The sequence below is a fragment of the Neltuma alba genome, unplaced genomic scaffold (genome assembly GCF_004799145.2).
Source record: "Neltuma alba isolate B1F8T4 unplaced genomic scaffold, ASM479914v2 tig00012631_pilon, whole genome shotgun sequence".
Lineage (NCBI taxonomy): Eukaryota > Viridiplantae > Streptophyta > Magnoliopsida > Fabales > Fabaceae > Neltuma > Neltuma alba.
This window is the reverse complement of record NW_021637071.1, coordinates 60,862-85,706: the sequence shown is the minus strand read 5'-3', so window position 1 is coordinate 85,706 and position 24,845 is coordinate 60,862. Positions and strand designations below refer to the sequence as shown.

The window sequence follows — 24,845 nt, the reverse complement described above, 5'->3', positions numbered from 1 at the left end:
ATGATTGTTTTCCCGATCCGAGATTTGAATTCCCCGTCTACTTAAGAAATATACTGCACCCATTCTACTTAACCAAATCATAATCATCAATAATACCAACAAATTTAGGCCTGGTTTAAAATCACAATAATAATCATTCACATTTCATAAGACAGAAACAAAATTCATCTCATATACTTATCTTATATAAAGCATTCCAAACAATAAGAATTTAATTTGGAAGCCAAAGCTTGAAACAAAATCATCAATAATAAATTTAAAGTTTTTAATTGTAAGATTTTTTTTAATTTTTTTTTTTTACTGAAATATATGCCTTGTTCACGTAGAAACGTTGCTTTTATATGTAATCACTGTAAGTGTTAATATAAAATCAGAACAAAACACGCTTCATACATTATGAGGACCGTAACACATCGCCAACCCTATCCAATTAAAAACAAATGTGTTTGGCAGTAAACGGATTAAAAATGCTTTTCTAAAGCTCAATGAAAGTCACCCCCTGAACACTTTGCAAATGTATGCTGCGTAGTAAAGTAATGTGATTTTAATAGCGGCAATTGAAGCGTCCTTGTATTTTACGCTGAACACATATGCAAGGCAGAGTGAAAAGTGGTAAAACCAACTGGAAGCCACCAAAGAGATTTTCATCGCCTATCATAATTTGATATACTATTTCCGGTCCTAATTATAACTATAAAAACTAGTTAAGTTAGTTGTTTATAATAAATGTGTTGTATTTCTTAAAATATCTTTGCTAATTAAATGTATTGGTTATAACTACCATTGTTAGGAATACTATCTTGGAAAAAAATGTATAAATATGAGAGACAAAGTGGATTTGGGTCTCATATTTATGACTAAAATAAAAGTCAAACAAGATCTTATATTAAGGACCGGAGGTAGTATTAAACTAATCTCAAAAATCGGGCCAAAAGAAAATCTAATCTCAATATTCAAATTGAGGGAATTCATAAATTATGATAACGGAGGTCAAAGAATGTGGGGAAAATCATCCCCAAATATTATAGGATTAGATTCTCTGTATCCCTAAAATGTGACTGCAGAGAATCAAATGAACGGTTACTATACATGGCTATAAGAATATGTTGGGCTACATTAAGAAGCTAGAAGAGAGACAGGAAACAAGGAAAAAAGTATTAGTATAGCTATCATACAATTTGAAGATGCAGAATGAGCAATGTTGAACGGTTCAGATAGGTGATGATCCCCAGCTCCTACAAGATTGTTGCCAATAGCCATATATGCAAGAGCAGCGAATAACAAATGAGTCCTAATCTTGCCCTGGGACGACTCATGAGAAGCCGACCACCAGAAACCCTGCAGGAAGAAATTTAACCCCAACTTAGTCTTTCAATCCATCTTAGTCTGTTTTAAATACTGATTAAATTATTCCTAGACTTGACCATTTGATTTTTTGTCTCAGGTGCTTGTTGAGGTAGAGGTTAGAACATAAAAGTTTTTGGCAGCCACCCATAACTCTCACCACTAGATTAGACCACCGGAGGGGCCTATAGTCTAAGATTCAGGAAGTTCTTACCATAGTACCCAAGTCTATATGACCAAGTATTTTAGACTTTCGGATTTGGTCCTTGCTATTCCCTGACCCTTAAAGTTTCAGTATATAATATGATGAGCCAATGTTTCATCTACACATCAAGTCCTAAAAGCTCACGGTTGAGAACCCATCAGATATATGTATTAAATCATTCCTGGACCTTCATTATCAGCCTAAACTTTTCGGGTTGATGTGATCATTGAGGTTCTCTAGACTCTTTTCACCAGGAAGAGTGTGAGGGCACTTGTCTTTCAAATATCTCTACTATATAACTATACGAAGCATTTTATCATTTCCCCCCATAATGAATCTCAAGCCTGGATAAGTTTGGACTACAAAATACAGCAGGGTCTCCGTTATTTTGTTTTGGACTGTCTGTGGGGCATCTGTTAAGATCATGCAAATGGATATGAATTAGTCCAACAGCTCATGCTTCTATGTTTTACCATCCTTGATCCTGCCTCGTATGTTCATAGATTGGCATTGTGTTAGCCAATAAAATGTTAAAAGAGGCAATTACCAATATGCTTTCTTTACCACTGACAGAAACTTCAATTAGACAATATAGAACTTTACCAGATTCCATCAATACGATCTGCCATGAACTTTCCTTGTTTCGGCACAAATCCTGATGTGTTCAGCGACTTAAAAACATGACCTGCATAGCAGTAGATAGTTGAGTCTTCAAGCTTTCGTTAAGCAGTTCTGGTGTGATAAACTTACAATTACCTTTATCCTCATCAGCGTCAGCACTGCTGATTAAACGATTAGATTCCCCGTCAATATCAAGTGCGAGATGGTCAGTAGATCCTTTTCGCATATTTCGCACAAGTGCAGCTGATGGGGCAGGAGATATGACATTCTTGCCAAGTGATCCCTGCATAATAAAGACATACAATTTTACATATGCGTTTCCTCACACAATGTATAAAAGTATTCCAATATTTTAAAGCCGACACAACATCTCAAGCAATCTCGAGTTATATCAGCATTGAGAAAGGATGAGGAAATGGAAACCATCTGAAGCGAACTCCTCTATTGACAAAGCTCACGGAGATATAAAACTAAAGACAGAGACATGAAAAGAACACTTGGAACCATCCAAATGGTGCCCAGTAAATCTCAATAACAATTCCAGAATACCAATGTCAACACAGCACCCTTATTTGTAGAACACATAAGAAAGCTTAAAAACTTCCTATTAAACTGAATCAATAAAACATGCTTTCTGCAAATATCGATGTTATTCCCAATTAGCGCAACTGTACACAGAATTTTTGAAAGTTCAAATAAGCCGTTAACAAACTAGTCCAGATCCACTACATCAAACATTGTTTTGTTATTTAAACAACAAAGTGTGCAAGTTGGCTAGCAATTACACAGCAGTTGTACATACAAACAAGAAGCATTGCTTGAAACCGCGTGTGCATAAGTGCATATATTCGTAAGAATATAATATGTCATGCCTAACAATTCAACAGAAGTTCAAACCGGAGTTAAAAGCCTAGTTTGTTATATATATAAATATATATATATGTATGTATATGTATATATATCTGTTTTAACCATTAGATTTAAATACTAGAGTAGCCTAACAAGCATAAGGAGTACTATAGAATACACATTTGAACTTCAATAATATATATATACACACATCTCTGTTTTAACCATTAGATTTAAACACTAGAGTAGCCTAACAAGCATAAGGAGTACTATAGAAAAAACATTTGAACTTCAATAATATATATATCTCTGTTTTAACCATTAAATTTAAACACTAGAGTAACCTAACAAGCATAAGGAGCATAGAATAAACATTTTAACTTCTATAACTTGACCTGGCACCATTATTGCATCAACGAATAAATTAAGTTTAAAATTAACTGTGAGTACCTCTTCAACTTCAGATATCTCTGATCCCCCAGGTATTGAGGGTGTTTCGAATAAACTCCTTTCCTGGACAACCTCCGTCTGAGAGGTCTTACCATCAAGTGAGCCTTCAAGCAATCTAACCTTGGTTGTTAATTCATCAATAAGTTTCTGACTTCCAACCAACTTCCCACCAAGTTCTGTGGCTTTTGACTTTGCACTTTCAGATTCTAAAAGAATGGCCATAACCTGCTTTTCCAATAGTGGTATCAATTCATTCAGACCAGTAGATTTTGTATCTCCAACCCAATCACTGGCTCCCAACATACCGAGAATTTTTTCCAAAGCAAAGGTGCACCCAGACAACTCATTTTTCACCTTGTCCAAGTCCTCCCAGTTACAATTAAACTGTTTCACTTCCTCCTCCAGATGTTTAATTTCAAGATCCTTAGTTGCAACGGTTCTTTGAAGTTCTTCTTCGGCATGGGACAAAGAACTCATCTGGTGATGCAGCTGAATAACATTATCAATGATGCTAAAGAGCTTCTTTACAGGAGCCGAAGTAGTGGGTTCCATATCTTCTGCTGAATCTGAAAAGGGGATTTTGATCCTATCAATCTTACCAAAGAGAGTTCTAACCTGTGATTCTGAGAGAAGGGAGTTTTCTGCCTCTGAAATAAAACACATCAAATCATAAACAGGTGAATCAACATCTGCAAATTCAATGAAAAAATAAACGAAGTATTAGCAAATAATCAGATCAATAAAGATTTTGACGTTTACCTCCTTGTTTTGTTGACAAAGCACTGTTCAATGATGATATCTCTTTTTCTTTTTCCTTTAATGTTTCTTCTAGGGCATGATAACCCTCTAAGTTATTCCTCAGCTCACTACATGATTTTTTTAATACTTGGATATCAGACTCCAGTTGCAAAACTCTGTTTTGACTAAGGTCTCTTTCTCTTATGACCTCTTCAGAAGCAGCTCTATTTTCCTTCAACTGATTCTGCAAATCTTCAACCGTTCTGTCTAATTTCTTACTTTGGGATTCAAAATTTCGAATCAAATACTGTGCTTTCCTACTAGCAGATATCAACTTCCGTGCAGTATCCATGTATTTGCTGTTCTGATTATACTTGGGCAGTACATCTGCATCAAGGTTCATTGTCTCAAAAACAGAACCAGGTTCCACAAGGTTCTCGTGAACTACAGATTGAAGTTCACAGGAAGCATCAGCACAAGCAGAAAACAGGACTGTGATATCATTCTGCAAAGTGGCAATAGTATTTTCCTGTTCTGCTTTTAAACTTTCCCCAGCATTTACTTCGTCTTTAAGGGTTTCCAAGTGCTCAAGGATACTTACTACATCAGTCTCTGTTTCCAGTAGTTTTGTCTGAAGAAGAGAAATAAACTTATCAATAGAATCAGAAAAATCATCAAACCTATCTGCAATATTTTGTTTCTCAGCCGAAACCCTTTCACAATGTTTCCAAATTGTGAAATCACATCGTCAATATCAGTGCCATTCATCACTCTACTGTCCACTTCAACATCATAATTCTCAATGCCACCAAAGGATGCTTTTCTCACCAAGGGATCTTCCTGGAATAAGCAAGATGGAGTATTAAGAAACATGTGCCAAAGTAATATACAGATAGACAGAACTAAAAACTTCAAAACAACATAAGTACTGATCTATGAAAACATCATGCAATTCTCAACTAAGTACTCCTCTACTCCTCTAATTCATTGTTTATTAATCTGGTTCAGAACAAAAAGAAAATGGGAAAAGAAAGGAGAAAAGGGAGAAACAGAGAAAAAGATGGAAGGAGGAAGTTGAGAAACAAAAAAATTGAGAAGTTGGGATAGAAAGTAAATAATAGCATTTGAAAATTCAACTAGTCTGGTCTGGAGTCTCCTAACGTACTTTTCTCAGGAGCTATTTATAGTAAGCCCATAATAAGAGAGTACAATAAATGAAAAGACAGGAAAAAAATTCTTCTAACGCTAGTATTTCCTATAATATTCCATTATTTCCATCTTAATCACTTGCTACACATGAAAGTATATATAATTCTGTCTAACAAGATTGTATTCCACCTCCAAGCCTAGTACCATATGTAAAGCCTCAAGTGCCACGTACATGAAGGTCATAACCAGAATAGCACTAGCATGCATGAAACAAGAAGTGACGTAGAGAAAAGGAATAGCATACATGGAGTTCATAACCAGAATAGCATGCATGAAAAAGAAGCAATGGAGAGCAAAGGAGGAAGTACTACCTCCACAATATGGTGTCTTCCAGTATCTTTGGCAGTCATGCCAACAGGATAGTCCCTTATTTTGTTCAGAATTAGATCCATATCCTTTAAAGCCTCAAACTTTGTCGCAAAGCACTGTTCTACTTTGGGAAGTAAAATGTTATCTTTCAAAAGCACGATAAGATCATTTATAAGTCCTATGAGCTCCATAGACCTGTTTTCCGAGCTACCATTCGTTCTAGATAACTCGTCCAAGCATGAATTTAACTTGAAATTGACTGATGATATCTCCTCTTTAGCAGTTTTATTTGCATCTTCCAGGACAGAGATATTATTTTGTGCCTTCAACAATGTATCTTCCAGTGTTTTTATAGTTGCAGAGGCATCTATCAATTTGCTAGCCTGATGCTCAGCTTCATCTTGCAGCTTCTTCAACTCACTCTCCATTTTGGTTTTAACAACTTGGTCAGCATCATATTTTTCTCTCAATGCATTGACACTACTCTCAGCCTGAGATAGTGTATCTTCTAAGTCCTTTATGGTTGTGCCGGCCTCTGCTAGCTTGCTCGTCAACCCGGCAGCTTCTTCTTTAACTCTTTCTAGCTCAGTCTCTGCAGCAGCTCTTACGGTTTGAGCCATCTCTTTCTCATTAGAAAGAACGGAAATATCTTTTTCTGCCTGAGATAATGCAGCTCTCAGTGACATTGTAGCCTCACCTACGTCCGCAAAGTTCTTTATGGTTGCACCGGCCTCAGCTAGTTCACTAGCCAACCTGGAAGCTTCTTCTTTAACTTTATCCAGTTCAGTCTCCGTGGCAGCTCTAGTAGTTAGAGCCAACTCCTTCTCACTGGCCATAACAGCAATATCTTTTTCTGCTTGAGATAATGCAGCTCTGAGTGACACAGTAGACTCTCCAACCCCTTCCAAGTTCTTTATGGTTGTGCTGGCCTCTGCTAGTTCGATGGTCAACCTGGTAACTTCTTCTTTAACTCTCTCTAGCTCAGTCTCTGCAGCAGCTCTACCAGTTTGAGCCAGCTCTTTCTCAATGGAGAGAACAGAAATATCTTTTTCTGCCTGAGATAATGCACTTCCAAGTGATAAAGTAGATTCAACAGCCCCCTGCAAGTCCTTTATGGTTGCACTGGCCTCTTCTAGTTTACTGGTCAACCTGGCAGCTTCTTCTTTAACTTCCTCTAGCTCAGTCTCAGCAGCAGCTCTTCCAGCTTGAGCCAAGTCTTTCTCATTGGAAAGAACAGCAATATCTTTTTCTGCCTGAGATAAAGCATTTCTAAGTGACAAAGTAGATTCAACAGCCTCTTGCAAGTCCTTTATGGTTGTGCTGGCCTCTTCTAGTTTACTTGTCAACCTGGCGGCTTCTTCTTTAACTCGCTCGAGCTCAGTCTCTGCAGTGGCTCTGCCAGTTTGAGCCAAGTCTTTCTCATTGGAAAGCACAGCAATATCTTTTTCTGCCTGAGATAATGCAGCTCTAAGTGACATAGTAGACTCGCCCACATCTTCCAAGTCCTTTATGGTTGTACTGGCCTCTGCTAGTTTGCTTGTCAACCTGGCAACTTCTTCATGAACTCTCTCTAGCTCAATCTCCGCAGCAGCTCTGCCAGTTTGAGCCAACTCTTTCTCACTGGAAAGAATAGCATGTGCTTCTCTCACTTTACGTAGTTCCTCCTCAACTTCAGCTTTCCCAAGTTCTAACTCCCTTTTTTCTTCAGCTGATAGAGAAAAATTGTTCTCTGCAGAAGACAATGCTTGTTTAAGGGATTCTACAGTTGCTTGGGCTTCTGCTAATTTGCTTTCCAGGTCATTGGCTCCCTCTTTTACTAGCTTCAGCTCTTGCTCAGCATGTAGCTTTGCATCTTGGCATTCACTGACAAATCCAGCAAGCCACTTCACCTTTTCAAGAGGTTCTTCAAAAACTGAATCAACAGGAAGATGAATCTGATCAATAGACTCTACCGCTCTCTGTAACAATTTATTGATATGTAACAAGAGCTGCTCAAAGTGATTCCTTTCACCCTTTACTGATTTAAGCTCTTCCTCCAATTTTGGGATGCTTTCTACATCAACGGACAATTTATTAACCTGGTCATTGTACTCAGAAACTACAGATTCTTGCTTCTGCAAATCAAGCTTTAGCTGCTCAATCTCCAAGTTCTTTTCATTTATAAGATTTTTTAGATTTTCCCTATCTTGAACCAATCCTTTCCCTTTCTTAACTGCCATGGATAACTTATCCTTAAGAATAGCAGACTTCTCCTCTGATCGGTCAAGATCTTTCTGTAGAGAACTCTGTTCTGCTTTCAGCACATGAATTTCATCTGAAGCTGTTTTCAAGTCATTTGCCAGTTTATTCACCTCTGATCTAATCACCACCTCTTCTTCTAGTATATCCTCACAGAGCATCAGCCTCTGATCCCTAACATATAAGTGACTTTGAATTCTTTCAATTAAATCCGTATCAATATGAGATGACCTAGAGAAATGACCACTCTGTTCTTTTATCATTTGAAAGCAATGGTTAATAATCATAGATGTGTCAGGAGAAACATCAATTTCTTCAGCCTTCATGTTATAGCCAGAAAGCTCAACTACCATTTTCACAATCTGTTCCTTCTCCCCCAAAACCCGATGATTCATTTCAATAATCTCTTCATAATCGCATCTCAACTCAGTGAATTCTGACTGATAGTAATCTTTCTCCAGTGATTCTAACAAAAGGGATGCACTCAAGAAATCAACACAGTTGCGGGCTTCTTCTTTAATTGTAGAGATTTCTTCCTGCAGAATATTTGTATCATACATGGCCTTAGAATAAGAGTTACCCAGCCAATTTATCTTAGACACCAAATCAGATGATGAGACAGATTCTGGTAGATTTATCAGAGATAGAGCATCCTTCAATTTGCAGAACTCTCGGAACGCACTCTTGAGGGCATCTCTGTCATCCACAATCCAACTTAACCTCTCCAACATATCCAAATTAGGAGTATCAGATTCAGTCTGAGACAAGATTTTCTCGACTTGCTCAATAATTGTGTTACTTCGTAGTAATGAATTCTGCAGGGATGCAGCCAAATTTTCACTTTGAACCAACTCATTCTTGGTAATTCTAGAAGCTTCTAGCTCAGCACACTTCTCCTGCAACTCAATCAAGCATTTCTCATACTCACTGGACTTTTGCACCAGAGATTGCTTTAATGAGTCCCGCTGCTGTACCAATGCCTTTCCTTTTGTCACAGCCATACCAAGTTTTTCTTTGGTATTAGCACATTTAACCTTTTCCTGCTCAAGTTCTATTTTCATATTTCCAATTTCTGCATTCAATGTTCCTATCATCACCCTTTCCTTGTCAAGCTCATCCATTAGTTTCTGATTCTCGCCTTCTAGGTGAGCAAGTCTTTCACCCAATTCTGCTTCCTTTCTTTTGAACTCCAATAATCCACCACGAGCAGCAGCAAGTGTGTTCCCCTGTTCCTCGTACCTAGCATCCAACCCAACCTCAGAGAAGGAATGCCCAAGTTGATAAATTTCAGAAAGAATGTTATTATATTTTGCAGTTAATAATGCAGTGCCTTCCTCAATATGAACTATTTTTCCACGAATAGTATTATCTAGAAGTTGGTCTTGACTCACAACTGTTGCAAGAGAGGACATTATTCTATCTACTACAATATCAATCTCTGACGATAATTCCAGAGTCTTCTGAGCTGAGTCATCATGGGAGACCAATAACTCAGTAACCTTTGTATTGAGATTTTCTATCTGGTGATCCTTATCAGAAAGAACAGCATGCAGATTTCTAATAGTTGCCTCAGCACTGGATCGTTCCTCTTTAGTTGTTCTTACAAATTCCAAACATTCTTTGATCATCTTCTTTAACGGAATCTCAGCCAGTTGAGCCTCCTTATCCATCCCTCCAGCTTCAGCTTCATCTGGCAATGACTGTTGCCAGGACAGAGCCTTTAGTTGACAATAAATATCAAATACTCCTCGGGCAACGGTTTCTTGCTCTTCCTGCATCACAGAAACGATCATTAATTGAGAATAAACTGCACCTGCAAAAGCCGGTGTTAACCTTATAAGCCGAACCTTATATTCCCGCGTATTACTTTCTTTCTCAGCAACCGTCTTCGCCACTGATTCATCTCCTGCCCCATTGTCCGGTTTACCGAAATGAATCCGCTGATCTTCTTCCAAGTTCAGTCTACTTTCTCCAGCATCTGTTTCTTCCTTAATATCAGTTTGCCTGCCATCAAACGTGCCTAACTCATCTGGGCAATCAACAAACATATCATCTCTCGCAGTATCCTCACTAGATTTAGCATCATCGTGGTCTCCCTGTTCAGGACGCCCAAAAATCCCATTATGAATGTTAGCATGCTCAAAATGCGCTAGCCAGGGGATAAAGATGTAAGGAAAATTGATGTTCCATCTCCAAAAGAATATAATAAATTAAAACTTGATTGACATCATCACTACCTGATTCATTGTTTCCAGTGCGTTCTCGGGAAGTGTGGCCACCGTAACGTCGTCATGATGAGTGTGAGTGGTGGATTCGAATGGTAATTCGCTAACTCCATTTGATTGTTCCACTGAATTAGCAGCTGTGGATGCACTAAAATCCGAAAGGTTCCCCTCAATCCCTTGCTCGGTAGCTCCATGACCTTCCAACGGCTGTTCTGCAACGTTATTCTCAGCCATTTCAAACGGTCATAATCGAATCGCCACCGAAACAAGATTCGGATCTGCAAAAAGGAAATCCCTACACAATTAGAATCCAAAGCCAAGACTCAATTTTAAAGTTAACCAGGCAGAGAAAAAACAAACTACCGAAACCCTAAAATTGGTTCGCCGAAAATGATGTAAGAACCGGAATTAGGGGTGTGGAATCGAACGTTAACGTTGGGTGGCACCACCAGATCGTGATAACAGATAAAGCTGTGACTCGTCGTTGACTTTGTTGCTGAATTCACACAGTCAAAACAGGAACAGTTGGAAGTTATAATTTCGAAGACCCAAGAGATCAGATCCGCAGGTGATATCACAAAAGTGTCGTCTATTTTCTGAGAAATTTTTAATTCGATTTATACTCCATTGAATTACTATCGCACAACAAGATCACTTGGATGAAGCTTTTTTTTTCCCCAACAAAATCAAATTAAAATATTAAATTAAAAATGATGTAAGAGAAGTTCGTTTCAAGCCAATCTCTAGCTCAATTAGAAATGCCTCATCTTCTTAGGATGTTTTTAACGTTCTCATAGAATCGAACTCAAAACCTCGCATCTAATAAGTGATCAGAGCTCGTTCCACTATGAGAGTCCAGGCACACTTGAATGCATTACTGTTGATAGACTTAATGTTGAAGTTCTTACTTTGCATTACTGTTGATATGATCACACCCAAGTTAATAAAAGTGTTTACCCCAATCCAACCAAAGATTCGATCTTATTTTACCTTTTCTCATGTTAGAAGCAATAGTAATTAGTTCTCTTCTGGATATATAAAGTTCTTATGTTTATGTTTAGAATCGGAAGAGTATTTTCTTTGGTCTAAAAGTAATTACGTTCCAGTGATGTCCGTCTATGATGTGTGAACATGTTCCATTATCAACGGTCACGTCCAAATTGCTTCGGCGCTTTTTGTGTATAGTATTGAGAAAATAACTCTGGGAATTGTGAATATCTTATTGGAAAAAAAGTCTCTCTACTTTCTTTGTTCTCTATCCCTATCTATTTATAAAATACTTGTATTATTATTTTAAATTATCATGGCTAAAATTTAGTTATTTTATTTTATTTTTTAAAAAATAATATTTTATTAACAATTTTATAAAATATAAAACCTAAATTTTAATCTCATGTTTAAAATGAAAAAAATGAGAAGTGGATAGAAGTGGTGGAAAAGAAAAGTGGAGTGCTTCTATTATATGTGTTTGAACTCCCGTCTTCCTTTTGATGATCTTGTTGAATTAAAAGATGGGAGTTTGTTGTATGGGGGACCGGAGTTTAGTGTAAAAATGATGTTCATCATACCCCTCATCTATGGATTCAGCTGGTGAAAAGATTGGGCTCTCTCATTAAAAAGAAGGGGTTTGATCCTGAAGAGTGCCATTTATTAGGTCAGGAAAAAAAAAAAAAGCTTGCTTGTCATGTTTTTTTGCCCATAAGGTCAGGCCCCAGTGAATCAAGTATTAGTTGCCCTGTCTTTGGATGGTGGATGAGTCTAACCCCTTTTCTAAAATTTTACAATAAAAAAATGATATTCGTCATAATTTAAAAAGTTTATTAAGTTAGTTATTATAATAAATAGGTGTGATCCTTCTTAAAATACCGTGGAACCACATATTCATTAATTACAATAATAACTTCCTCTAATTCTTTTATACGGTGGAATAAAATGAAAATCCAACAATTCCCTTATAAATAGGGGAATATCACATGAACATGAAAAAACACGTGTAATTCAAACCTCATTAAACTTTTGCCGCGGCTGAAGCCTATTGCCGTCGGTTGTCAAACATTGAGCCACCATTGTCATTAAGCGCTTTCATGGAGAGGATGAAGATGAGGAGTGTTTTTGCCTGAAATTATAGAGAGCATGATCGTTTTCATCCATATTATAATTTTGAGACAGTAAGTGACATTTATATGTCTTTTGAATTGGGTTCCATTCCCACCACCTTCTTCCAAAGTTAATGAACAAGAATTCTCATTCAGTGTGCTTGTTATGATTCCTACCATTCAAAATCTGATAACAACAATTCAAATTTAAAATTTTTAATTTTTAATTCTTTCAAATTTATAAAAATTTTAGAAAAAATTTTCAAAAAAAAAAGACCGTTGAGTTTAAAATTTTCAAATCAGGAATTACTATAAAAATATATTGTCATTTGCTTTTCAAAGGTGGTTATATTCTTTGCAAGTGTGAGATTTGAAATTTTGAAATCTAATAATTATTCTTTTCGTGATTTTTTTTCAAAATTTTATAACATTCGGAGTCATTAATAATAAGATTTGTCTTCTAAATTTTGGGTCATATATAAAACACATTCGGACCTTGTTAAAACCCCCCAAAAAAACAGCAAATTCCAAAAAGACCTTAACTTGGAGAAAATAGGGAAATTGAAACTTTTTTTTTTTGGGTTTTTTTTGGGGGGTGGGGGTTGAGAATTTTTGGTTGGACGGTTTTGAGCGTGGGGCTGGGTTCATCACTGGATAGATGTGATGCGGGGGGTGAGTTATGAAACTTTCTGGTGCAAACTGTAAAGAGAGAGCATATTTAATGGAGCCAGTTTTCTGAAAAACACCTTCTGAATACAATGCCCACCTGCTTTTTCATCACAAGCATCATAATAAATGTAATGTTTAGGATTAATGGGATTTGGTGCGTTCAACACTATGAATTACTTTGTCATCTCACACCCTAAAATATTTATTCAGAATCTTGAAATATTTTTTTAAAGATGTGTTCATCAATTTAGAATATTTTATAATATAATTTTATTCTTAAAGTATTGATCTTTTTAGGAGCAACAGCACGAGCAATCTTAATCTTGTCATTTACCGATCAAGAACTTGCACCTAAAGTGTTGTTTTAGTATTTTTTTAAGATATTGGACTCGCTTAAGAAAAAAAACTCCTCCGGTTCTAAATATAAGACTCATTTCGTAGTGTAAATTACATTACAAAAGGAGTCTTATATTTAGGACCAGAGGAGTACTTTAAGAATTACTTATTACTAAATACTTTAGAGTATAAATGCATATAAAAAAAGTACTTATGTCCTAGATGCACCTTAATCCAAAATTAACTCGCTCAAAAGTAAACATTCCATCCAAACAATGCCATGTCCCTCTTTTAATGAGGGTTTAAATTATGAGATGAAGATAGTTAAAAAAATAAGATTAATGAAGATAATTTGGAAAAACATATTGAATAAGATATACAACGAAGATTGATATCCTATATTAACTAAACATAATAAATATTATCTTCTTTTTTTTTTAGCACTGAAATATTATCTTCAATAGTTCAAATTCTTAAAGGACTTTGTCATCGTGTTTTAAATATAAAATACGATTTATATACAACTTAAATTCTAAAAAAAATTATACGCAATTTTACATAAGTCATGTAAAATATTTAGAAACTTGATTATGAATAACAACATATTTTGATATTAATTTAAATTCAAATTGAGTCAAGATTTAATTGAGAGAAACTCTCTCAATAGTTTTTTTTTGTTTATAAGGTTTTAAATAAAAATTTATTTAAAAGGTGTGGAAAATTTTCCACTCATGGTGGCCTTGGAATTATTGGGACCATCATTTCAGGAGGTGGAGCCCTGGGGCAGGTGAGGGAGGCCTCAGACCGGGGGAACGGGGTGGTGATATCTATACAAAAGCTACAGGATTAATGTAATATTTGACGGCTTAAATTTATTTTTATTTTAGTTTTAATTTTTTAAGTTTAAAATTATCGTTTTAGTCTCTCAAATCTCAAGATAAAATAGTCTAAGTTTTTTAATTAATTTATAAATATTAATATTTTAAATAAAAAATTGAATCACTAAAACTTACGATTTGAAATTTAAGAGACTAAAACCAAAATTAGAATAAATTTAAAGAACCAAAACTGTATTAACTCAAAGTTATATTATAAATTGTTTAGAAATTTGATTATCAATTGCCCTTTTTTTTCTTTTTTACAAACTATCCATCATCCACAATTTTTTATTTAGAAGGCTCTCTCAATATATTTTTCACTCATAATGTTTGAGCTGGATATTTTATTCAAGAGATATTAAGATTTTTACCATTCAGCCTTATTTTATACTGCCTTCGAACCCCTATATAAGGTACATATAATCAAATTATGCAGATAAAAAAATGTGATAAAAATTAGTTATAAATAATAAATATAAAAATGTATTTTATTTTTAAAAAATACTCTTATTGGTAACAAGAGTGAATGAGAGATAGAGGAGCCGAAAAAATGTGTGAAAAGTAATTAATATGGTGATATAATATAAAGTCAATGAGGCAAAAATTAAAAAAAGTGTTTTTAAAATTCAAACATCCTTTAAATACGTGTTATAAATAGAACCATGCCTATCCAAAAATTATACTCCTCGGGTCCTATTATAAGCTAGAGAGAAAGTACTCATCCAATCTTAAATATCAGACTCATTTTATTATAGTCTAAAATTACACCACATAATAAGTCTTATATTTAAGATCAGATGAGTTTTTTTGGTAATATAAGTTACCTCATTATATTTATTATATTTAAAATTTTTCTTAATTCCAATAAAATAAGTCAAAATTATTTTATAAATAGGATTAGAGAAATATGTAATATTTAAGACACGAGGGACTGGTAAGTAAAAGCATTTGATTAATTAATTGTGAGAGCTTGACTATTCAAGATCCCACTAAAGAATGTAACTTTATTGGATAAGATAGTGGCCGAAAGTGGAAATAGTCAATTCCGCGGAAGGGCCAAGTGGCAACAGATTTCACGGAAGAAAATAATAATGGAAATAGTCGGCAGCAGCTGGCAGGGGCACCATTTGAATATTGAGCATTAGAAATGAACACAAAAGTTGAACCAACATTTATTTATTTTTTGGACTTACACACTAAAAAAGTCAAAAACACTATTAGTGAACCTCAACCCCAACTAACAAATCACCAAATTGAGAGGGGTGTTCGGTGGGTACGGAACAAATATTGTGAGAATTCCCTAACGCCTGATAGTATTCTGAGAAATTAATCTTTCACTGTTTGGGTGGGAGGATACTCTAGACAAAAAAAAAAACAAATCACCAAATTGATCTCAGTCAGTTCATTGTAGTACTCCTACTCCAAAATTAATTCAAATCTCATCTCATATAATTTTCTGATAAAATAAAAACTTAAGTTTCCAAACCATCTAATATGGTAATTAGGTCTTATTTATTTTTATAATTTTATAATTATTATTCGCTAGTTTTTATGTTTTTAAGAACTTGAAATGTTTCTATGTATATTTTATTGAATACAAAGTTTAATATCTATATATATTTATTTATATAACCAGGGGTGATTGGGTTGAGTAGAAGAGAATCAATTTTCTATAAATGAGAGCAAAATTTTGAATATTGTAAATTAAAAAAAATCATGTTATGAGAGTTACCCTAAATTATATTTCACAATGTGGTAATCTGACATCATGGTAGCTAATATCATATACTTATATTGAAAAAACTGTATATATATATATATATATATATATATAGAAGCGTAATAATGATATATAATGTCACATTTTTCTGTACACTCCCTCTCTAAATATATGAATGAACGCATAGAAAAAATCGATCTAACTTATATATTTTCCAACAATTGGTAGGATATTTTATTTGGTGGGGAAAATATCTGCCATGGAATGTGCATCGTAATTTGCTCACAGATCAACCATGGAAAAAAAAAAAGTAATATACTGTTGCTAAAAAGGTTCAAATTTTAAATTTATTATTTTTAAAAAATAAAACCCATAATTAATTATTTTTGGCCAACAAACCTATAACTAACCTATAATTAATTATCTGTACAATATAATATTGTAATTAAATAAAAATTATTATACAAGAATACTGGTCTATAATATGTTAGTTAAACTTTTTAACAAGCGAAGAAATATTAGTTAAATCATTAAATATGTTTTAAATTTATAAAAATTATGTATTTTATAATTATTAAATAATATGATTGGAAAATACTCTTCCTAGTTGTAATAAATGGCTAAAAGTGAAAAATTATCGTTAATTACTGCGTAAAATTTTTATTATAATTTTGATTAAGAAAAGAAGTAGTTGAAAATGAAGGCGTGTGTAAGGATGAATACGTGTAGATTCGCAGCGAAGACATGGTAGATTGCAGAAGAGACATTCTAAAAGAGAAGGGTTAATGAAACCGAAAGGAGGAAAGCAGGTGAGGAGATCATTAATGACAGAAAGAGAAGGCATCCTTTTCTTTCCTTACAGGCTCCATATCTCTGATCATTAAGCAAACTTCTTCGTCAATTTCCTCTTCCTCTTCTTCCTCCTCCTCTGCTTTTTATACAGGCACATATCCCCTTCTCTCTCTCTCTCCCCTATATTCCCCTAAGCTTCCTTCCATATATACACAGCAGAACCCATTCTCTCTCTCTCTCTCTCTCTGTGGGGTCTCTCTATTTGGCATAAAGTTTCAGACTTTTTGCAGAGAGAGAACAGAACTATCCTTCTTTTGTTGCTGGGGGCTTGATAATGTGGCAGAATCATCCCCATAAATCTTCTTCTTCTTCTTTAAGAGATTCTATTGTGGCTCTCGAAGCTGATATTCAGCATGCCAATATCCTGTGAGTTTTCTTCTTCTCCTTCTTCATCTCTCATCTTCTTCTTTCATTCTTGTTCTTGTTTTCTGGGTGTTCTGGGAAAACAGGCCATATTCTGTTATCATTCATGAAATTAAAGTAGCATTGCTTAATTTCTTATGCATTATCTACTTAATTAACACATAGTTCAATCCCAATTTATGATAGGGGCATTATGGGGAAAATTAATATTGGAAGAGGATTTAACCCTGGGATTAGAAAATGGGACTGTGATATTGCCCGCTGAAATGAAAGTACAGGTTAATTTCTCATAATATATCTCCAGCAATTATAATTTCCTTTTTGGCTTTATACATCCCCATTTAATATGTAACGTCATTAATCACACAGATTTTGTTGTTTAGTTAGGCACATGAGTTAAATTTGCACGAAAATTTACCCCTAAGAAAAAGGTTTTTGCATTTTCCTTTCTTCAAGAAAATTGTGTTTCAGAAAGAAATTGTGAGCCCGGTTGCATACGTAAGGGCCTGTTTGGAATGCAGTTGAGAAGCTCCAAACTGATTTTTGGACTCTTAAAAGTTAGTTGGAGTCAAAAGTTTTTACCGTTGTTCAGAAATAGTAACATTTTAGAGCTCAATAATTGAATTTTCTGAGGGGAGGAAAAGAAAATAGAGAAATTGATAACAAACGCGGAAGTAATTGTTTGCTTCATGAATTGGCAAGATAAGGTTCCAGCTAAAAATTTAGTCTGTAAAATGTTCATTCAGGTTAAAAAAAAATTATTGTTCATTTTCATAAATATTGGAATAAATTATACTCCATATGGTCCTTATTATAAAATACTCCTTTAGTCTTATTTGTAAAACAAAGAGAAAAAATATTTTTTGATCCTATTTATAAGGTATTAAGAAAATTTTTTTATATGAATGTACAATTTTATCTTTCATTTATTATTGTGTTTTGTTTACATGAAGTATGATGCACTTTAAATAGAGATAAAGTTAAAAAATTATTGAATTTTAAATAAGAGTTAATAAAATTTAAAGTTTTTCTTAGCCTGTGTGAAATATATTAAAGGCGACTTATAAATAAAACTAGAGAAATACCCTCTAGAACAAATTTTTGATCCTTTTTATAAGACACCATGATAGTTTCAATGAGCATCAAATATTACATGGCCATATTTAATAAGGGCAGTGAGGGAATAGAAATTACGAGTATGATGTTGGAATTTAATATAGTTAAGGAGGATGATATTAAAAATCACTTGAATTTTATGATAATTTTAATGATTTATACTGTTTTTATTGATATGTGTGAATTAGTTAGTAGTTTCTTATAAAAAGAACCAATGAGAGAGTTCTCCAAAAAAAAAAAACCAAAGAGAGTAGTATTTCATATATACCAATGTACTTCTATTCATCTACTTCTACAAATATGTATGGCTAAATTACGTGGCCTGGCTTTTTTTCTTGTGTAATTTGACTGTTTATATATAATTAATTATTAGGGTTTAGGGTTTAATGGTTATGTGATTTAATTTTAAATTATTGTGAAGTTTAATATTTATTTAATTTGAAAATTTCATGATTTAATTACAATGTATTTTTTTGGCCAAAAAAATTACAATATACTTTTGCAAACATGAAATTTAATTAATGTTTATATAATTATATGTGCTATTATTGATGATATCTTTGAAAAAAAAAAACAAAACAAAAACAAAAAATTACAGGGCGGCATCACTGCCAAGAGGTTATGGAGGGGACCACATTCAGATGAAACTATCATACAGTCCTTTGGCTCCTTTATTCCTTCATTTGATCCAATGGATGGATTTCACTTGTACCGATTCTCTCCCCACCTCTCTTGGCTTATTTCACATCCTCATTTACAAGGTTATTATTATTTCTCCTACCCTTATTTTCACCTTATTTGTCTTTTTTTATTTAGTCAGATAATTAATTTACATATATCTTAAAAAATGAATTATTTACAAAAATATGTGTTGATTTATATTATTATATTTAATCATTCATATAAATACTATCACATTAATAGAAACTCTTTTTAATATGCGGATCATATCAATCGAGATAATTTGAGAAAAGTTATGAATTTGAGAAGCAACGAATAATGTCTTATATTTAGAGTTAAAACAAATATCTCAAGTAACTCTTGCTTTTAATGATTGAGAGAGTAATATACATAGTGAAAAATCTGGCTACTTGAGTTTATATATTTAGTGGTTTTTTTCCTCTTAAGTCAATAGTTCCTAATTTAAAAAATAATTATGCAAAGATGGCTAGACTTATTTAAGAACTCGAGTGTAAATTACTTTTAATGAGTGCGACTCTCTCGCAGTTGTGTAATATATTTACAATTATATGTAAAATAAAATATTACTACTGTCGATTTTTAATATAAGAACTTGTTAACTAATTTGAGTAAATTAGACAAATTTGTTAAGTTAAGTATTTACAATAAATATATGTTATCTTTCTTAAAATATTCTTACTTACTGTGTGTATTAGCCAGAAATATTATTTAATGAAACTTTTAACATGTGTAACTATATTTTGAAAAAATAAATAAATATAAGAGATAAATATGAATTAGGATCTTATATTTAAAATCAAATTGAATATCAAATTAACTCTTATATTAAAAAAGAAATTACGATATCTGTATATAACTGAAAATGTGCTGTCTATTGAAGGAAGATTATAACTCCTTAACTACATTTGAAGAATTTATTTTGTAATCTTGGACTTTTCAACGACTTCCCTCTTCTCTTGCTAAGCAATTAAGGACATGTGAATTTTTTTCATTCATTATGTTCTCATTGGTTTGGTGGTCCAGGTGTACGGAGATGGATTGCCGTCCTTATCCTCCAAAGAAAGAAAAGCCTCCCTCAAGGATTTTTACGGTAATGACAACTTTTCTTCCTCTTTTTGCCCAACTTTTTCTCACCTTCTCCTGTTAATTTGCTCTCTTTGTGATTTATTACCAGCTTCAATTGTTCTTAATAAGGGTCTGTTTAACATGCAAAATGAAAGTAAAAAAATTAAAAATTAGATATATTTCATACATATATTGATATTTTTGTGGCCTTACAGGTGTAATATACCCATCACTGAGGCTACTTGAAGGGGAGTTAAAAGCACAAGAAGCTAAAGATAAAGGAAATAATCGAACACATCAAGTTGTGAGCAGAAAGAGCCCAAATAAGAAAGGGTTAGAAAATAAAGAACAAGAGTTGAGAGATGATGAATGTGGAATCTGCATGGAGATGAGCATGATCATGGTCCTCCCTAATTGTGGCCATTCCTTGTGCATCACCTGCTTCCATGACTGGTAATTACACTACAAACTAAATCTTATATTTAAAACTGAAAATAGTATCTGAGTATAAATATTTGATATTTCACATTTTAAAAGGTTCCAAAAAAAAAGCAAATAACATGTGAATTAAGTTAGTAACCAAAACTAGTTTTGGTGGGAACAAGTTTGGTTGTTCATCTCATCTAGACCGTCCGGATTTAATATCTTTCTTGTTTTATTTCTAGAATAATTATTTTAATAGATATAGGATCTAAAATAAAAATAATCTCTTAATTATTATTATTTTTTTAAAATGAATATTTTATTTAAAAATATTAATCTAGAATGTGGATGGTTGAGTGGGACCAAGGCAGTAAATGATGAACAAGAATGTGTGCAGGAATGTGAGATCAGAGTCATGCCCGTTCTGCAGAGGAAGCCTGAAGAGGGTGAGTTCAAGAGATCTGTGGGTTGTGATAGACGAGAGAGAAGTGGCTGACAGAGTCACAGTGGCAAAAGACAACCTCACACGCTTCTATCTTTACATGGAATCCCTCCCTCTTCTTTCTCACGATCCTCCTCCTCATCTCTTCCTCTTCAACTACATGCTTTGACTCCCTCTCTCCCTCTCTCTCTTCATTATTATCTGTATATATATAATACCAGTTTTCTTCTTCGGTCCCATTAATCATCATCAATATATATATATATATATTTTCAGGTCTCCCATCACATGTATTAATTTTTCAGTGAGAATATGAGATTATTCTCCGGGTTTATGCTTTGTAACTCAGCTTTTTGGGAACCTGGGTTCTGTGAGAATCTCTCTCTCTCTCTCTCTCTATATATATATATATATGAGTGCCCTTCCCTATGAAATTAGTGTTCATATAATAAATATATATCCATGTTTGATTTTCTCTTATTTACTCGTACATGAAGCGAGATAAATCATTTGCTTATAATATATATCACATGTTTTGTTTTTTTTTTAAGTTTTTCACTTGAGGAGGGCTTAAAGGCTTTTTTTGGTACTGCAAAGAAGTTATCTGCCGAGGAGAGGATGATATAGCTAGAAACGCATGGAAATACTGAATTTAATAATGGAAAAATTCTCGAGAAAGCAAGGTCAAGTTAGCTAAGAGAGGTTAGAAATATAAAAATTATCAACAAAAGAAAAGAATATAGAGGGCCTTTAATAAACATTAATTACCAAATATATTTCGGCTTAGTACATAAGACAGTTATTTTTAATGGAAAACTGTTGGCCAGAGAAAAATGGAAAACTTGTAAAGATGGATTGGGTTGCTTCTCTAAAAGAAGACTCGAAAACCGAAATAAAGATTAGTTGTTTAGTTTTTCTTCAGTGCCTGCGTTACTATTTTTTCTCTAAAATGGAGTATTAACTTTTTGCAACTTGAGAATTATCAAAATTTTGCATGTAACTTAAATTTAAAGGAATTATTTATGTGTAAAAATTAAATTTTAATATAAAATTAGGATTTTTTTGACAAGTTTAAAAATTTATTTAGATTATTTGTCTATAATTTAAAATTTATGGGTAACTGGGCTTGGGCCCTGAGTCTGAAAAAAAAAACTCAAAACTTTATGGAATTTGCATACAACTTGGTAAACATTTTTAGAAAAATAAACTAATTTAAATAACTGAAACATGAATAAAAATATGAGCATAAAAGTATAAAATTAAAAAAATATAAAAAATTACTCATTCCTATCCTAAATGTAGAAGCTAGTTAAGTTGAGGTGTTTATTTTAATCATGAATATAAAATTTATACTCACTATCCCCACTAATTGCATATATTAAATGAATTCAATTTAAAAATTACAAAAGCAGGATTAAAACTTTTTAATTAATTTTCTTATTTTTTTTCTTACATCTTCTTTATTAAAATTTTACAATCCTAATTTTTAAAAATCAAACGCATGAAAATTTTTCCCCTCCATTTTCTTCTATTTCACTCATACCAAATACTACTTTCGGTTCTAATTATAAGATATTATTTGTAGACTATAAATGAGATCTTATAATTAGGTTGTAGGTGGTATAAGATTAGAATTGAAAGGAGTAGTGTGTTTATCTATTATTTATATATACATTTTTAACAATATTCTGTTGGAGGATCTATCATCTTTTATTTTGGGGGAAAAAGCAACTAGGTTGAAAATTGAAATGATAGTTTAGGGGCCTAACATTGAGATTTGACTCACTGTATTAAAGGCATGCCTAGACTTTGAAAAGTTGAATTAAAATCAATAATTGAGGCAGTAATTAAAAGTTACTGGTTGGTTAGGCTCACAACTAGCATATTCTCACAAAGCAAGCAAACCATCAAGTGCGCAGCATCTTGTTCCAATTGGATGCAAGTGAAATTGAGAAGAATATGACAATGGAAATTTACAAAAAATAACAATAAAGAAATCTAAAGAGAGAGAGTTCGAGAGATGGAGGAGTTATCTAAAGAGAGAATAAGGTATATAACTATTCCATTTTTGTGAATTTTAATTAAAAATATCTTAAACAAGTTTAGTCTCTAGCTTTTCAAATTCAAACCCCTTTAGGTTTTTCTAATCAATTCTTCTAGCTTTTCCCCTAGATTTTTCTTAGTGGGAATTTAACTTTTCATATATTAAAAGCTCTTTAGATTAATTTATTAAAATAAGTTTAGAGTTAAGTTCGATGCCTAACCCAACAATACATTCCCTTTGGTCATGAATATGTTATTAAAATAATATTGATTATATTATTCCAATTATTCTATTCATTAAATTGAATATCTTCTTCTTCTTCTTCTTTTTAATCTCAAAGAGTTACTTGTTTGTCCTTAATATTTAATATTTAAGCTTGGACGGAGTACTTTAAAAAAAGCACTCTCTCACACACACAAGATGTTTGTTTATAAGATATATTATGTTATGAAAAACACTATTTATTTTGAATAGTAATTAAATTACTTTTTAGTTTTTATAAAACTTGACAACAAACTTTTAAAACTTTTAAATTAGTTCATTTTTTATGGTTCTTTTTATTGTTGATAAAGCTTTGATCTTCAAATTAATTACTACTAAGAGATGCCAGCACTTACTTGTAATAGACCACTATCTGCTTAGCACTATGTCCAATATAAATATATTCTAATTTTGTACTGTTCTCAGCCTAGTAATTGATTTATGCTTCCAACCTTAAATGACTTAGCACAATTTGATGTAACAATATGAATGGTCCATGAAAAGAAAGTTCAAAAAGGAAAGAAACTTCTATAATGTGGAGTAGCTGTTGGGAAATGGGTGGGATGTCACGCACTCCATTTTTTTTTTTCTCTTTTCAGGAGGCACAAAATTTGAATTAGTTGTATTCTTTTGAAATAAAAAAATAAAAAATTTCATATTTAAAAGCATAAGGTTCCTTCAGCCCCATTGTTAAGAATTTCCCGTAATTAAGCTGGGTTAATTTGCCTGACAATTGAGTCAGTCCGCATATCTCTATGGTCTAAAGTGTACAGTTCATTTTCTCCTAATGAGATTATTAATCTTTTTTTTTGTACACACAAGTAATCTCTTATTTGAAATGATTCTGTCCAGATACTGTCAGACATTAAATATTAGCACTTCTCCTATAAGGGATCTAAATATTGGTTCGTCACATTATGAAAAATTAATTCCTTTTGCGAGATTTAACTCCCGTTGGTTGATTATTGTTCTTCTCAATAGTACTAATGAGTGATTAATATTAAGAAGAAAGGAAGACGGGAGAAGAGGAAGTTGGAAATTGCTAAATGCTAGAAGAAAGGAATGCTGAAGTTTCATAATACCTATGAATGAAAGACATCCCAAAACAAGATTTTGAAATTTAAGAAAAAAGCCATAGATACCACCATTAAAAAAAAAAAGTTCAAAATCTCTCATTGGTGAAATTTAAGAAAGGAATGCTGAAGTTTCATAATACTATGCATCAATTTATAAGTTAGATAAATTTGTTTTAAAAAAAATGACAAATATAAGAAATAAGATGGGTTGAGTTTTTATATTTAGGATCAAATTTAATTTCTAATTAGTTGTCATAATAAAAATTGGAGGGAGTAATTAATTGTGTGTCTAGAAACCAGTCAAATTTAGTTATGTTTTGATCAAAATGACATGAAAATAGTTTTACTCAGAAATTGTAAAATCCCTTTTCGAGCAAGTTACAAAATAAATATTTATACCAATATATTTATTAATAGTTTCTTTATTTATATTAATTTTTCTATTTTCCTATCTTTAATTTTTCGGATTTTAAATTTTAATAATTTATTACATCGTAAATATCTTAATATTTTATTAATTTTTTTCAACTGGAATCTTTTTGGCCAAATTTTTAACTGGAATTTGATTCGAACTATCTAAATTATTAAAAAAATATTACTCCTCCGGTCCTAAT

The 24,845-nt window shown here is 32.9% G+C and overlaps 2 protein-coding genes across 2 annotated transcripts; one reads left to right on the top strand and one right to left on the bottom strand.

The window, feature by feature from the left end:
- Positions 1-936: 936 nt before the first annotated feature.
- Positions 937-10,805, bottom strand: LOC114729408 (myosin-9-like). The gene is given in 10 exon segments (XM_028916412.1): positions 937-1,338; positions 2,153-2,234; positions 2,306-2,453; positions 3,470-4,116; positions 4,229-4,903; positions 4,906-5,047; positions 5,728-9,735; positions 9,811-10,059; positions 10,201-10,466; positions 10,552-10,805. Coding segments are annotated over 9 exon segments (6,276 nt in total). The 5' UTR covers positions 10,423-10,466; positions 10,552-10,805; the 3' UTR covers positions 937-1,235.
- A 5,856-nt stretch (positions 10,806-16,661) lies between these two features.
- On the top strand, positions 16,662-21,134 carry LOC114729418 (E3 ubiquitin-protein ligase AIRP2). Its single transcript, XM_028916425.1, has 5 exons — positions 16,662-17,105; positions 18,817-18,979; positions 19,944-20,010; positions 20,201-20,438; positions 20,806-21,134. Exons 1-5 carry the CDS (start codon positions 17,014-17,016, stop codon positions 21,017-21,019), a joined length of 774 nt encoding a protein of 257 aa, XP_028772258.1. The 5' UTR covers positions 16,662-17,013; the 3' UTR covers positions 21,020-21,134.
- The last annotated feature ends 3,711 nt before the right edge of the window (positions 21,135-24,845 follow it).

What these genes read in the sequence shown, in the direction of transcription:
- LOC114729418 (XM_028916425.1), top strand. Translation starts at nt 17,014, where the DNA reads ATGTGGCAGAATCATCCCCATAAATCTTCTTCTTCTTCTTTAAGAGAT. An exon ending in ATTCAGCATGCCAATATCCT is followed by an intron (nt 17,106 to 18,816) that starts GTGAGTTTTCTT and finishes AAAAAATTACAG; the next exon opens with GGCGGCATCACTGCCAAGAG. An exon ending in CTCCCTCAAGGATTTTTACG is followed by an intron (nt 20,011 to 20,200) that starts GTAATGACAACT and finishes GTGGCCTTACAG; the next exon opens with GTGTAATATACCCATCACTG.